Source organism: Candoia aspera, chromosome 6 (assembly GCF_035149785.1).
Source record: "Candoia aspera isolate rCanAsp1 chromosome 6, rCanAsp1.hap2, whole genome shotgun sequence".
NCBI lineage: Eukaryota > Metazoa > Chordata > Lepidosauria > Squamata > Boidae > Candoia > Candoia aspera.
In genome coordinates, this window is record NC_086158.1 from 30,143,440 (window position 1) to 30,160,822 (window position 17,383).

At 35.4% G+C, this 17,383-nt stretch overlaps 1 protein-coding gene across 1 annotated transcript in view; it reads right to left on the reverse strand.

The window, feature by feature from the left end:
* Nucleotides 1-3,698: 3,698 nt before the first annotated feature.
* Nucleotides 3,699-17,383, reverse strand: part of FBXO36 (F-box protein 36) — a 49,450-nt gene continuing 35,765 nt past the window's right edge. The window contains exons 2-4 of the mRNA XM_063306667.1: nt 14,564-14,672; nt 8,018-8,190; nt 3,699-3,890 (exon numbers count right to left, since the gene is read on the reverse strand). Coding sequence (XP_063162737.1) covers nt 3,699-3,890; nt 8,018-8,190; nt 14,564-14,672 — 474 coding nt within the window. The remainder of the gene's footprint in view (nt 3,891-8,017; nt 8,191-14,563; nt 14,673-17,383) is intronic.

A 17,383-nucleotide genomic window follows, 5' to 3' on the forward strand; every position in this document is an offset into this window, starting at 1 on the left:
GACTAATAGTACTTCATCTCACAACCCAGAATACTGTGTAAACTATAGCCTCCCTCTCACCACCAGAACTTTGCATCCTTCCTGTTGTTAGGACACTTCCCTACAGCAACTTCCCTGTAGGACACAGAGAGTGGGAAGGGGAACACTCTCCCTGACTGATCAAATCTACCTGCTTTGGATAATTTGGGCTACTGTGTTTCCTCAGAACCCCCTTCAGCCTCAGATCTATTCTTTCACCGTGTTTCATAGTACCAAGGCCTGCCAAACCCTTTGAATTTAAATTGCGGCTCACAGTTCATGCTCATTTTAAGAGTGTTTACACTACCCTGAAATATATGCTTAAAGACTCCCCTCTATCAATATCCAAAGAAACCTCTTTAGGTGCCTCATTATTGATATTTAATGTACTTGGGAAATATCACTTGGAATAAGAATACCTAAATTGTTAATACATTCATTGTGTGTGTGTTTGTGTGAGAGACTGAGAGAGAGAGTATGTGTGTTAATAAACAAATCTTTGCCTATTAGCATCAATTCCAACTCAGACCAATTTAGAGAGTATTCTGCATTTTACCCAAAAGGTACCCTGCAATTTGGGTTTTGGATGGACATTGGATTTTTACTTTAGATCTCAGGTTTCCTTTATTTTTTGTTTATACCATTTGTCTGTACCAACCCACTGTCACTATTTACAAATACAATATCTCAGTTCAGACCAGCAGCAATATGGTTTATTTGTTTTCAGCTTAGCATGCTGTTTGTACCTGACCAGTGTGGTTTATTAACTAGGTCTATGCAGTGCTTTGGATTTGAAGGAAAATATGTGCTTTTGAGCACCCAGGGACACGAATGTAGCAATTGCCAGTAATGCCTTAAAGCAGTTGCATCTTTTTTCAGGTTTACATGGCTGGCCTCTGAAGCTGCCATGTGATCCCAGAAAAAAAAGAAGCTGGACCTACAGTAGGTGGGACCTTCACACTCTTGGTGCTCCAAAGCACCTTTTTGCCTTCAAATCCAAAGTGCTGCCCAAATCAACTATAAACCATAAACTATATCTTTTGTGTTAGAATATGTGAACACAGTTGTAATTTATTCAATATACCATAGTTTAACAGTATGCAAACCCAATAAAGAATTGAATCCAACATCTTCATTAGACTTCCAATAAGCCTTCTACAGTGAGACTGTCTTGTCCTCTCTTCCCCCATGAATGCCTTTAAAATCTAATCTGCATGTCTATGGGACTTTCCAGGACAGAGGTTGGAGGGAAGAAATGAAAAAAAAAATCACTCTTCCATCAACAGAAGTTGCCCCTCTTACATTTTATATTACGATAACTCATTCTATTTGTAACTTCCATTAGCAAACTCATTCAATTTTAGACCAGGAATACATATAAGAACTGCAGCAGTTCTCAATCTAATGTTTTTTTTGAAAACCAACAGCTGACTACCAGAAAGTCCCACACCTAGTTAAGTATGAAAATGACATTGCTTATTAGCCATGAAACATTCTGTGATACAGCTTCAGGTATAGTAATTGCTTCCTAGGCTTATCTCTAGTATTTGGAAGAGGAAATTCATGGGGATTCATCTCAAGCATCAGAAGTATTGTAATTGCTTCAAGCACTCACAGCAGCATCACCAGACTCCTGACTCCAGTGACATTCTGGAGTTTGTCAGAGTTGGCTGTTAGTATTAGTACTAGAGAAGAGGTGCACTTTGGTAGCTGAACTATAATAGGTGCTTATATTCATGTAACTGACAGGTTTATTTGTAGACAATAATAAGCAAATTGAAATGTAATAATACTAGTTTTCAATACAAGGCATGGTTTGTAAGGATTTGTTTCAAAATAGAACTAAAAGAAACAAAACCCTTTGTATAGAAATTGTTTACGAATTAATCTATAAAAAGAATTTTATTTTCATTCAAGAAAAACTATTACACATTGCATAAGTTTTTATATAACTGAACATTAAACTATGTTACACAGTGTCATTTAATTTTGTGCATAAGGATTTTAAGTATATCTAGATATTTATATTAAAAAGGTGAACCATTCTTCTACCAAACGTAAAGTCAGATACTTAGAAAAGGCATAACTTCCAAATGGGATATTTTATTAAAGGACAGACATATCAACAGCAAATCTACTGAATATTGGCACATATAATTAATGGGATGGAGAACAAATAAAGACACTGGAAAACCCCCCACACACATTTGTTTGTTATAGATTATCCTAGTCTTAAAAGTATAATTATTTTAAAATTATAACACCAAGCACCCCATGTCAACAGGAAAAATTTAGGCATAATGTGCTTTGAAGTATATACTGCTAAGTTAAAGTAGAAAATGGTCATACTTGCATTGTTCCAGATCATCTTGCTGTCTTCTTATCTTTAAAAAGTAGAATCAATATTTTCCTATTAAAAGGATAATGTTCCTATCTTTACAAAACATTTTCTAGAAAATTATGTTAGGTATCAAAAAGATCCATTATAGTGTAAATAGTCAGGCCCCTTTTGAACAATACTGCCTTATCATTCAATATGTGGTAAAATATGTGGCAGTATTCTAAAGAAAAGGTTATTCTGTTGATAATGTTCCTTCTGATAAAACTGTATTTTCTCTTGTTGATCTGGTTCTCTTGTCCATTTTAATAGAATATCAAACAAAACCATTACAGAATATTCTTATTTTTGAGCCATTCGGGGTGAATCAGCATTTTAACACTACAGGATGGCGTTACATATTTTTTATACATTTATGAAAGAACAGAAGATTCAGTATGCTGGCAATTTGTAACTCATAGTATGACTGTCATATGCCAGGAAGTTAATACTCTTGCTTGGCAAACACACTTCTTGGTAAATTCACTGCTACTTAGACTTTGTAGAAATGTTCATAAGGAGAAATTGTTCCACAGGCATAGGATATAAAACTCCTCCCTCTAATTCTTTTTTTTTTTAGGGATAGATTTTCTGATGTTAAGGTGATCTTAGAACTAAAGTATGAGAAAGAAATATTGCTCTGTCAATTAAATTGTGGGACAGAAATTTTAGTAATTTGATTAAAAAAAAGATAGAACCGAATGAGTTTTCATTATTCCATTCTTACTATTTGACACTAATTTAGAAGATGGGGGATGTTTAACTTTCCTTGATATTAGCAGTTGATTACAGCTGCCATCTCCTGGAAGTTCTCATTTCATTTCCAGAGAATGCAATGGATAGTGTGTCATTTCAGGCCATTGTAGGAAAAGAACAGCAACAGCTAGTAGGTTTCTCTATGTATACATAGAGTACATACATATTTGTAGCCACTGCTGATAACAAAGTGATGGAAAATAAAAGGTGGCTGCCACCTGCTGGCCACCAAAATAAAGTCCTAATAAAGTAAAAAGGACATCAAAAGACAGTAAAATGTGTATAATATAAACAAATGTACTGAAAATAAAGGAAGAACAAAATGTAATTTAAATGAAATGTTATTAAATGAAAATATGTGGAATAATATAACAAAGATTTTCTCAGACATCTCTAATAGCATATTTTAAGGCAGTTTCTATATTTATTCAAATCTTGCAGATTTCTTTTTCTAAAAAGCTAAACAAGACATTCAGCTTACACACACACACACACACGCACACACGAAACACTTTTCAAAATGTTCTATCAATTAGGAAAAACACATCTAATCAGACAGACTTCCTGATGAAATAGTTGACTTAGCTCTCCTTCTTCGGAGTTGTAATTGCAGTTGAAGCTTGTTAGTAAAGAAGAACTGCTTCCACCCAATTTCTTGTGCCAGTGACTTCATTTCTGGAGTAACCGTGCCCAATAAATCTTGCACAATCATTTCCCATAGTTTGTCAGAGTCGCATAACTATTTGTAAAAGAAATAAAAAGCATTCACAATTTAAACACTGAGCAGATAAAAATAGGTGTATCCTATTACAAGCAAATGGATATTGGGATCTGATTTCACTGGGTGGTTTGAGTTCCAGTATTTGCAACAGTTTTTCCAAAAATGAATAGACAATTGCATAATAATGCCCTTATCCATAATTTATAATACCTAGTATCATCTTAATTGAGTATCAAATCTGCATTTTAAAAGCAATTCAAACACTGCTTAGGAATTGTCCTTTATTTCAGGTATTACACCATCCATTTTATTACTGTAGTGAAACTGCCCACTTCAGTATTTTCACATCTTTTATATACCCCTTAATATCTTTAGGATAATTAATATTTTAAAAAGTGAAATAAATATGCTTTTTCCAATCAAGGTCATTTATTCTACCCTAGTTAACATGGGAGGTTTAATTCTGCTTACATTAGATAATGGTCCATAATGAAGATCTGTTATCACTGTACAGGTATCCTCCATTTCTTTTTTTCTCTCAAAACTGATAAGACTTAGAGAAAGCATGTCATATCAGCTTTTTTTTTTTTAAATAACAGATTACTCTATACCAAACAAATGTTCATCTCTTTGCAGCAGGTCATGCAATGAAGACATGAAGAACAGATGGATGGGTGTCTGGAACATTTCATCAGAAGTAGGGAAATGTTCCAGAATTTCCTTGTGCCTTGTTAATTTCATCAGCTCAGAAGGCAAGAATCAGAACCAGGAGAAAATCTTCATATGTGCAGCTGACAAGGCTATCTCACCCCAATTACTATTTAGGAAGGAAACACCTTAATTTTGGAAAACAGTGAATCCCAAATCTATACAATGTTATGCAAGAATTGACAGAAGATGATAAAATATGCTTCAAGGAGAACTTAATAGGTCTGGTTTTAAAATAGACCATGATTACATGACATACTAAGTCACTTTGCACACCATCATCTTGCCTTCCACTCATGGTAGTCTTTAATCAAAGTCCAGCATTTACCTAAGGTTTATATTGTGCAAACCTGGAACAACTGCCATTTCCACTGAGCAGAAAATAATATCTGAAACAAGAGTTAATAGCTGGTTTCAAATTCAGGTTTCTGGAAATTGCAAATGGCAGTTGTTCCAGGTTCACGTAACATGTGGGGAACTAAAAGACTGAAATATGCTGTATCTTCCATTGCTATAAATTGATTTTTTATATTTATTTATTGAATTTGTAGGCTGCCTCATTCTGGGTGGCTTTAAAAAATGAAAACAATAACACAGTACAAAACCACCACATCAGTAAAATAATGACCATCCAGGAAGCAAAAATACCCTCTATTCATATTGCTCATGCAGTAATTCATGGAACCTGCCCATCCATCTAACCCAAGGCTTGTGGGAAATGCCAAGTTTATAAAAAGTGCAAAAAGACAGGGAAGATGGGAGCCATGTGGATCTCCAAGGGGATATGATTCCAAAGGGAAATATGGGGATATGATTCCTGTGACAGAGAGGGTCCACCTTCTGGGCCCCATGAAGTAACAATGCTTAACTAAAGGGACCCAAAGCAAGCCAACCTTGTTAGAACACACAGGATGAGCAGACCTTATGGGAGATAGGTTTTCCTAAATTAAAGTCCTTTAGAAAGTTAGGCCCTATGTCATGCACGGCTTTATAGGTAATAACCAGCACCTTAAACTGTACTGGAAGCTAACTGGAATCTGATGAAGTTGCAGCTCACAAAAGTGTTAATAAAATTTGTTAGCTGGAAAAGGTGTTACCAGACTCCTCCTGACTGTAAGATTTTTATGGTAATAATAAAAATAATAAAATCACTAGCAACTGGATGAGCTGGGCTACTCTTACAGAGAAAACCAGGAATTAGACAAGAGCAGAAATATGTGGCCCTCCATATATTGCTAGATTCTCATCCCATCTAGTATGGGCAATGGTCAGGAATGATGGGGATGTGGTTCAATAGCAGTCACAAATTCCTCACACCTAAATTTGGGTTTGGGCCAACTGTGACCAAGATACTATGCCTATGAGAGTTGCCAGCTGCCATTAGCAAAAGGATTCAGATTCTAGAGATAAAGCAGGAAAAACCAGTTTGATGAAAAAAAAAAAAGGTAGGAAACAAATACAAGAGGGTGGAAAGTACAAGACAGGTGGGAATGGATCAGCATAATTATAGGATGAGATGCTGAAGCTTGAGGGTAGAATCTGCATGTAGAAGGGAAATTGAAAAAAAAAAAAGAATGGGTGGCAGGAAACTGAAGTTAAAAAACTGCTCAACACCAAAGCTCAAATGTTGGCTAGGATCAAAACAACTATGAAACAAAGAGAGGTTCCTAATGTGAAGTAACAGTTTTCCTTAGCCAATGAGAGACAGGAGGGAAGTAATCTTGGATCTCATATTGGAAACTAGTCTTTCTGATACTTTGTCAGTATCAGTCAAAACCATGTTTCCAAATGAGGAAGGTAAAATAAGATGGTATGCACAAGTCAGCAGTAACGTTATAATGGAACTGTATTTTGATGAAAACTCTTAATGTGGTTATTAAACAAAAATGAAAAGAAATATCAGGACATGACCCGGAAGTGTCTATGACAACGCCGGCTCCAAGGCTTAGAAACGGAGATGAGCACCGCCCCCTAGAGTCGGATTCGACTGGACTTTACGTCAAGGGAAACCTTTACCTTTACCTTATGTATAGTTAAATCAAGTTTTCATCATAAGTGGTTGAAGTTTAATTAGCCAAGAGTCAAGAATTGATCAAATTCTTGATTGAAGTTCAAAAGTATGTATAATTAAAGTAACATATGCTATAAGAAATTATAATATAAAACATCCATCAATTTAATTGAATGTAAATTGTTCTACTTTAATTGGATCATCAAGCATAAGCATATATTTTTGTATGGTAAATAAAGGCAGAATGGGAAGTTCAATTTAAGTAACTATTCTTGTTTATGTCACAGATTGGATAACTTTTTCAAATTGCCCTTGTTTAAATTAGTATTAGATTACATGTTGGAAAAAAAATACTTTATCAAATTTCTCTTTATGTCACAAAAAGGAGCTGCAACGCTCTGAAAGTACATACCGTAGTTGATCTGATCCTCTTATGTGTATCAAATAATAATGATAATAAATAAGATTTGAAATCCTGATAAATCCTATATCCATTTACCTGGGGATAAACCTTATTAAGATTCAATGGTACTTATTACTTAATAGATCAATATAGGACGACTTTGTAAAACTAACTTTTTCTCTTGAACCTTTGTCAGTATTATAAAATATTTACTATTTTAGTATACTTACTAAAAAAAAATCAAAATTAAACTCTTAGAAAATGCAACACCATATTAATTTCTATTTTGTGTTAGGTTTAAGCTCCCTCTACTGGCATGTTGTTTAATGATTTTAAAATTTAGAGACAGTAGAAACTGCAATATACTTTATTATCATAAGAGAATAGTGAGGGATGTGAAACATCCCTGGTTAATTTGCCAGATGAAATGCAGATGTACAATATATTATTCATAGTAGTATTTCGTGACAGCTTGATACAGTTAAATTTGTCAAGCCAGGTGGATGTATATAACATAGGGAGGAAGAAGTCACTGAAGTATGCAATCCAAATTAAAAAGTCTCCTTTGAATCACAGTTGAATCCTAGTGATTCCTATAGAAGTGGTTTGCCATTTCCTCTTCCAGGATGCTTTTTAACTTCCCAGTCTAGCCTACAGCCCTGGCATTTCCTGCTGGTCTTTCATCAAAGTACTAACCAAACACGAAGTCAGTTTAATGGATAGACTTTGAGTACAATAGTACGGATATCCACATTATGGCCCATCCACTGCTGAATAATATATATATTAGATCTTCCAAAATATATTATTGATATTATATCAATATGATGAAAACTTGATATTATACACATACACATGTACAGAGGACAGCACCCCACAATTAGCTTAGCGATTTGACATAAGACTTAACATAAGATTTTAAAGATACTTGACTGAAGAAATCAAGGTACCATAAACCTTTAGAAATGTAGTATTTATGCAGAAACAGAACTAAAAGCTAACACATTCCAAGTTCATTTTTACCGTTTTAAATCTGTGTGATACTTGAGAAAGTCTTGCGATGTCTTCGAGATCCAAATAAGACATGATGTACAGAAGCAGTGTATCAGGCAGTCGCACCAGGAAATCAAAATTACCTCGGCACAAATTGAAGATATGTTCCAGAGTACTTCCTCCAAACACAATGGCTATTTGAACTGCAATTTTAGCAAATACAACTAAGTCAGAGAAACTTAGATAGGACCAACTGATATTAACAGACAGGTTTATTGTTTGAACTACTGTATAATTTTGGGACGCGGTGGCGCTGTGGGTTAAACCGCTGAGCTGCTGAGCTTGCCAATCAGAAGGTTGGCGGTTTGAATCTGCGTGACAGGGTGAGCTCCCATTGCTAGTCCCAGCTCCTGCCAACCTAGCAGTTCAAAAATATGCAAATGTGAGTAGATTAATAGGTACTGCTTTGGTGGGCAGGTAACGGCATTCCGTTCAGCCACATGACCACGGAAGTGTCTATGGACAAACGCTGGCTCTTCGGCTTTGAAACGGAGATGAGCACCGCCCCCTAGAGTCGGACACGACTGGACTTAATGTCAAGGGAAACCTTTACCTTTACCTTTACTACCGTATAATTTAGACAGCACTTATGGAATCCTTCATATTTTCATTGCTGAAAGCTCACTGACATTTGAGCTGTTGACCTCCTTTGAGAATCAGTGCTTTAACAGACTTCCCCAACCTCATCCTTAAATGAACTGGGATGAAAAATCCCAGATTTTTCAGCAAGCTAGGGAAAGCCACCATATAACGACAGCTATACTTCTTTCCTATTTATTCCTAGAGCTGTACAAAGCATTTGAAAAGGACATCTTGTAATCTGCACTGCACAAGTGAAGCACCTTTCCTTAAAGCATTACAGCAGCCTTATCCGTTGAAAGGCTGGGTCCAAAGTCCTTCCCTGGTTGTTTTTGTATGTGTCTGCATGCAGAGACAATGCTTCCATTGGGCTGCCAGCAAGCCAAAGCAAAAGCAAAAAATGAAGGCAAAGCAGAGGTGCATTCAGAAAACTGTGAAAAGCCTTTGGAGCAGCCATGCCTAGTCTTCCTGAGGACATGCCTGTTCTAATGCTTCAAGGGGAGACATTTCAAATGTGTTGCACACCCCTACTGACCATTAACTTTCTTTTAATCCTACAGGTTCACATTTGATAATAAAGATGACCCATTCTTACAGCAGCACAAGGACAGTTTCCTGCTGACTGTAATTCAATGGACTGAGGAGTTTTCCTTTCCATATTTGTGCAATATGTGCAATAACAGCAAGTGAATTTAATTTTTTTTTTAAATCCCACCTTTATTATTTTTATAAATAACTCACGGCAGTAAACATACCTAGTGCTCCTTCCTCCTCCTATTTTTCCCCACAACAACCACGCTGTGAGGTCAGTTGGGCTGAGACAGAGTGACATGTACAGAATCTGATGTCTTACAGTTTAGTCAGCATCAGGACTATAGCTGTGGAGAATAAATAACTGCCTGTTCATGTACTTATTCCCTAAACATATATATATTCCCCTGAAATTACAGGATGGTGAGAATAATGAAAATGAAGGTGACAGGATGCAGGATAATGAAGAATGCTTTGGCTGTAAAAGCATACTTAATGTAGAGATGGGCAGTCTTCGTGAGCTGATCTCAGTACCTGGGAGTAAAACAAAGGTGGTTTTTTTCTGTTGTTTTGGGTGGAACGGAAAGTTTTGGGATGATTTTTTTTTTAACTATGTTAAAACTATAAAGCTTAAATTTTTGTTTTTGTTTTTGTTTTCTGCTCAAATAACAAGAAACTATGCTGATAGTTTTTAGCAATTGTGGTTACATGGGGCTCTGTAACTAAAACTGCTCAGCATTGATTTAATAGATAAATGTAAGTAATTTACATACAGGTCACTCTGTAACAGATATATATTAAATAACTAGAAATTGCAAATCTGTTTAAATAGTATTGATTGCAATATGCACAATAAAATGATATTTATGACACTTGGCATATTTACTGTAAAGCACTTTAGAATTTTCAAGTGCTTTACACTGAATATTTGAGCATTTTTCTACCACTTTTATTTCAAAATTCAATTTTATCCATAAACATTTACAAAGAAGGCAGTAGCTACTGAGACAGAGAAAAAAGCATTATTTGGCTATTTCTTTTAGCATAGAATATGGGAATACTTTTTTTTTGGCCAGCAGATCCCACACCTCCCAAATCTGTAAAAGTTTTAAAATCTGTTTCTAATGCTTAAATATACTAGCTTGCATTATTCAGTTAGGTGTTAAAGAGAACATGAAGAAATTACACACACACACACACACACGCTGTATATTTTACACAGAATATGAGTGAATCTTTGTATGAAAGGCATATTTGGCTAGCATTAATTTATATTTTGCTGTTGCATATGGCCATAATACTATGTAAAATGGAGAAAATCTGTAGCCAGGATAATATGTTAATCTTGAGAGTGCTATTAATACTCTTAGAACTGAAAGAACGGGAACCATGAACCAGTGTTATAACAAAAAATAAATGGGAAGAGCACTGAATGTCATACTGTATGTATTAATTAGAATTAATTAAACCTGACCCAGTGCAATTATTTGAAACAAGCTCAAGACTGAAAAAGCTGCATGGGTGATAAGAGGTATCAATGGCTTATAGCTCAGAGGTAGCATTATTATTAATAAATGATGGGGTGGGATGGGGGTAGAATCAGTGGTTACTTTACTTTTATTCCACCAATTTATTTATTTACTAAAATTTGTAAAGTATCTGGATGGCTTACAATTACATAAATGAATTAGCTATCAATTAAAACAGTGCACAAAAAAGCAATAAAATTACAACTAAAATCCAAGCATGAGATGACAGCCCCAACATTATTGCTTCCTATGCCCTCAAAGCTCAGTGGAAGGGCAGTGTCTTAATCGATTTCTGAAAGATTAAAAGGGAGGGGGCCAATCTGACTTCAGCGGGCAAGCTCCTCTATACAGCTAGGATGGCTATTGAGAAAGCCTGTTTTTAGACCCCTCCTTTCTAACTTCACACAGGGGAATGAGATTCTTCAGCTCAGCTTGCACATTCAAGATAGCTGGATTCTATGTGGAGGAAATAGTCCTGCAGGTCACAAGGAAGTGTGAGTGGCAAAGCTCATCCTGCAGGGAACCTTGTCCATTTTCTTGGAGACTACATGCTCAAAAAAATCTAGATGACTTTGAAAGATATCACCCAGGACATCTCATCCAATTCTGCCCACAGGGTATCTGAGCAAATGTCAGCAAACTATCTAGCAAAAAGTCACAGTGGCTTGTAGTGATATCTTGATGCTTGCCCACTCTCAACAGGGTGCATATCACATTAAACAGAGCTGCTAGATCAGAGCCTTCCAAACTTTTTATGTTGGTGACACACTAACACACTGCAGGTGCGGCTGCATCACTGGAAGTCATGCAGAATCAGCTGTTTCTACCCGATTATCCATACTGCACATGCGCAGTACCTGTATGATCCCTCGACCTCACGACACACCTACACACTGCAGCCGACACACTAATGTGTCGTGACACACAATTTGGAAAGCTCTGTGCTTGATGGTATTTCATAATGCAGTAAGTGCAGAGTATTGTTTCTTCACTGCCCTTATTGCCATACTGTAGATCCAAACCTGAGTTTGTACTTGTGTTCAGTCTTAGTCACTCCTTGTTTTCCACCACTGATGGTCCAGGTTTCTCTTCAACTGTTTTATACTACCGAGCTCCTTAATGAACAAAGGAATTTCCTGGGGTTGACAGGCAGGGAGAAGCTGTTTGGAGGCAATTGCATTTCGGGCCCACCTCTGAGTTCCAGAGACTGACCAGGTATGTGGATAAACTACTTGCCAGTTCAATTAGAAAATCCCCAAAGAACCTGAATGATTTCCTGTAGGAAACTATTCAGATACATAAAGCATATGGGGTAGCATCCAACAAAGGTTAGTAGTGCCAACAAGCCTCAAGCTGACTTAAGCTTGCTCTGTCTAATGGTATTAGACCAGAATCATTGATGAACCCAATCCTGAAGATACCTGAACTGGTAAAGACGCTTTAGATCCTTGTGGATGATTTTCAGGATGTACCGCTAGTAGGAATGCTGTTCATAAATCTATGCCTACACAGCTTTCTGGGAGCCTGTGGGACTAAGGTTATCTCCCCCTGTGGAATTTCTTTCTCTCAGTAAAGGGATATTTTTACCCCATCTTAATTCCCTCATAACATTGCCCCAGAGGATTAGGATTACAGTGTAATGCACTCCATTTGTTTTCATTATTACACTTTCCAAGATGATCATTACTATGCAAAAATAACTGATATTGTATTTACACATTTGGTAGGAAACATGAAGTTGCCACACAGATGAATTCCATTTCAATAAGCTATAATAAGATACAACATAGAGTTGGATTCTATTGTTGTATTGTCTTTCTACTAATGGAATCATCCCAACAAAGTACTTCTGACAAAATAGCCTCATTGTCAGAGGATGGATACAACCTGTATTTAAATATTTTCTTATTGACAGTACAGAATGGACTCAAGTTTGAAGCATGTGCCTGCATGAACGCACACACACACAAACACAGAGAGAATATGGAAGTGCTGATGTGTACAGAATCATGCATTTTCACAAAATCAGTCATATCTAGTAAAAAATTATTTTAAATAGTATGCCAATATCCTGTATAAATTGGAACAGCATTATTGGTATTATTACACTTGATTGTTTTTTATGGTGTGATGTTCATTTGCCATTACAAACATTTAAAAACCATCATCAGTTTCTCACTATTTAAAATGTTTATTTCATAAGCATTTTGCTATAAGAATGCCTCCCAACTTTATAATGGAACTGAGGAAGGATTGCATAAAAATGACTAATGCTGTATTTGCCTAGCTACCATCTTTTGGGGACTAGCCCTTCAGAATATCTGTCCATCTTCTTTTATTTTAATCCAGTTGTAGTTACTGTAGTATCTGCCTGTCTTGGGAAAAAAACATAATAAAGGCCTTGATGCTGTTCACTGAATTCTGTCACTACATCCTTGTATAAATATAAGGCCTGCAGAATTTCCAATATTGTTGCCTGAGTTTGAAAAGTTTATTTTTGCCTCTCATAATCAACTTTTCAATACAACTCATCCAGTGAAACAACACACTCTTTATTATGCAATCCACACTGATATGATTATTGGGGTATGAATGGGATATGACTAACAGAGACCTGACCTTGTCCAAAATCAAGAAAATGGCTACATATTTGTTCATATGTATTTTTCATATAATATTCTTTAAAATTAGAATACTGAACTCTATGTTCTGCATGCAGTGTAGAATGATTTGGGGTGTATACTTCTCTTCTTTGCATATGGCACTTTTTGAGGGCATAGTCTTGAAATATATATTGTTTGTACTCATAGTATTATATGAATTCATATTATTATAGTGTAATTGTTTATGCTCATGTTTATTTTGTTGCTTGCTTACTGTATGCTGCCCAGGATCACAGTTATTTGGGTTGACAACCACACAAAGCTCATAAATGGATAAATAAAATGAATAAAATCAGTATTTTCCTCCTATTATTTAATTCTTGGTTGGAAAAAAAAACACCACAGCACTTATCTAGCTTCTTGAGTAACAGGTCTTCTAAACTTTCTGAGACAAATCTGAATACTGTCATTTATCTAAATTTTATGCATGTTTTTACCAACTGTAAATAAATAAGATGTAACACATTTCAAATGTAGTACTATGGGGAATATAAATTCATATTTTGGAGGGAAATAAATTATGAGGAACATGCAGCACACCTGCTTTCATTCCAAAAAATGGCTTTGGAGTATGTGGGGGTATGATGACTGCAGCTCAAACAGCTGAGGTTTTTCTTGGGATTGCAATTCTTGGAAAAGATGTGACTGCTTCAAAGAGTTGCAGATGGGTGCTATGATTGCACCCAGCACACACTAAAGCAACTTTTTGGAATCAAATCCAAAGCAGGATAGAGCACTACAAATTCTACTTCCATTTCAAGAATATACTATATTTCATTAAGTTTCCTAAAGAAAGTAACATAAGGGAAATGTCACCATCAGTAAATAAGAATCTTGAAGAACACTGGAACTTTTCAAAACTAGAATTTGTTCCTTCACATGTTAGTGAATATTATTAATGCATTTCACATAAATTGGAGTTTACATATTCAAAATGGCTGAATAGGAATCTATAAGGTTATTCCCTGTGCCACAAATAATGGATATTTAACCTCAAATTTTAACACTTTTTAAAAAGAAAAGGTCAGATTATTAGCACTATATTATGCCTTCACGTTTTGTCATGAAAATAAGATGATGTTCCATCACTGAAAAGCTTAGTTTTATATATAATTATTAAAAATAGGACTTATCACATTTTCTTCAAACATGCATTTTCTTCAAAGAAAGACTAGTATATTCTTTGAGCTAAGACTACATTCGCAGTATTCTACTTTGGAGGGAGGGATCATCCAAGAAATCTTCATGAGATTCTTTGAGTTCTCCAGGTTTTGCTTCACGGTATTCACTCCGAAGAGAAATTTTCCACCACCTGAAAATTACCTATGAATGGAGAATATTGACAAGTATTTAGAGAAATTATTTAGACAAAACAATTAGCTGGTGCAGTGGTTAAGGAGCTGGACTAGGAGTAGGGAGACCCAGGTTCTAGTCTTCCCTTAGGCACAGATGATTTTGGGCCAGTCACTTCTCTCAGCCCTAATCAGCATCAGGCTGTATTTGACAAGCTGACTGAACATCCTCCCAACCATTGTATCATGTATTGATAAGCTTCACTGCAAGAACAAGACAAGCCCATGCAAAAAGCAGACCCTGCAATTAAGTGGGACAGACACTCAGAACATTAACAGTTATACAAAATAATTCAGGATGAACATTAATAAATATTTGGGAATGTAGTAATCTTAGATGATCTTGCACAAAGAGCTTCGTTATGTTTGCACATCACACTTACCCATAGTTAATTAGTGATTTACTCAATCTAGTTTTGCAGGTTCACATAACACACAAAACTATAAAGTAGCCACATGGGCTGGGTTTCCATAAAGCTAAAATGATTGGGTAATTTGCGATTCAGTGGTAATGATTGGGTAATATGTGATTGAGTACTTTGGCATTAAGTCTGTAATATGACCATAAACATTATTATTTTCCATACACGCACACAGTTAATTGTGCAACCTATGCAGGTGCCTGTATAAAAAAAGAGAACAATTCATATAATTTCACAGTGAATGCTCTGGAGGCCCAGATTCCAGCAGCTATTTGACACATGTTGTAGGACTGTGATTGTCCAATTCATTCTTTAATTTCTTTTTTCTTTGACCAACAGACTTCAAATGCTGATAAAATATTTTTGGGAAGTTCAATTTCAAAAGTGGCTTTTCATGTGCTGATTAGGAAATTGGTGCTTAAAAATTCCCTACAAAGAATCAATTGTATGGACACTAGTTGTATTTTGAAAAGCAATATACTTTGTTACATAGGAAATAATGTGAAAATACAACAAATAATAATAACAACAACAATAATAATAATACAACAAATAATACTTCGTTGCTTAAGATTTTATCTTTCCTGGCTTCCAGGTGGATGATGAAGGTGCATCAAGCACTTTATTATAGAACATAGAGTAAAACAATTATGATGATACAGCATCAGAAATAAGAGTATTTCTTAAAGACAGACAGAGAAGATGTGCCATAGAAATAGGTTCAAAATAATGTGTGGATCATGCACTGGAATGCAAAGTAGTTCTGCTATTCTCATTGGCCTGTGGAATACTGCACTGAAGAAAGCAACTTCCATATGTAATTTACACTATTATATAGTTTTACTACTTCATTCAGTGGAGCTTATTGTCAAATCAGGATGTCTTAAATTGCAGCACTGGTTATTATATATACTTGTGTCTTACAGTGCTACCTGGCTACATTAATATTTTAATCAACATTAGCCAAACATTACATAAAGAACCAATCAAAATTGTCTGCTTTAATCTGGTAAATAAGACCTTAATAAGTATAGGGAAGACAGAAATACCAAAAGTTTTAATGTGAATCTGCTTTTATATTCAGTTTATTGACAGGATGCATTCAGATTTTTTAAAAAGGCCCTTATTGACCTGTAATATTTATTACAACCATATATTTAGTTATATTATTATTAAATGTCATCATAAACATGTCAGAAACTTATTGAAGTTATTTTGATATTTCTACTTTTTTCAACTTTATCCATTTATATACCTATACACCTTCAAAATATATTACTTTTAAATTACAGATGATAGAAATGCTGATATTTGGTATGTGACATTACCAAGAATGCAAACACTTCAAATTGTGTAGAATCTGAGAATCTGATCTTATGCACATTTACAACTGCTGTAATGCAAAATACTGTACAAACTTTTGGATGTAACTATGGTTGTATCCTATATTGTCAAACAACGAACAATCTAATCTTAACCAAAGTCTCTTGCCAGACACAAGAACGTGCACTTTCCATATCTACTGGCAAGAAGATTTTATTTATATTTATTTATAAATTTATTCACCACCCATCTCCCCCTCAAGGGGACTCTGGGCCGTTTACAATAAAATGCAGTTAAAACTTAAAACCATTTCAGAGATGGCACTGAAATGAATCAGTTTAAGTTTGCAATACACTTATTTGTTACAGTGTTGCTAATTTGCTTGCAAAAACTAATACTCATGACAACAGGGATGAAAGGTGCTACGGGAGATGAATATAAGGTAAATATTATTAAAGGGTTTCTTTGGCACCTGTCCCCTGAAGCTTCTAAAATGCAGATTTTATAAAATATATATATTTCCTAGTGCCTGGGCTCATGATGAGTTGATGGGAGCAATGCATCAACTTAAGTTCAGTCCAGATAAGATGGACTAATGATGGGTGTTTTCTCTCTTCAGGTTCATAATTTTCATTCTTACTGAATGCAACACTATTTCTCTAAAAGCAAGAATCACAAGTGTTTTTTGTTTCTTTACTCACAGACCTATTTAAAAAAAAACTGGGAATACAAGTGACAGAATGCCTTTTCTGAGCTTCAGTTAGTGGAACAACTATGACTTTTCTAACCAAAGGTATCTGAGCTCCAGCCATCCATTCCAGGGTAACCTCTAAGCTGGCCTATGCAATAATTGCTTTGACAATGAATCAGATTCTATAGTTAACATAAAAGACAATTTAAAAGAGTACCATTGTAATGAATTTTGGAGGCACATAGA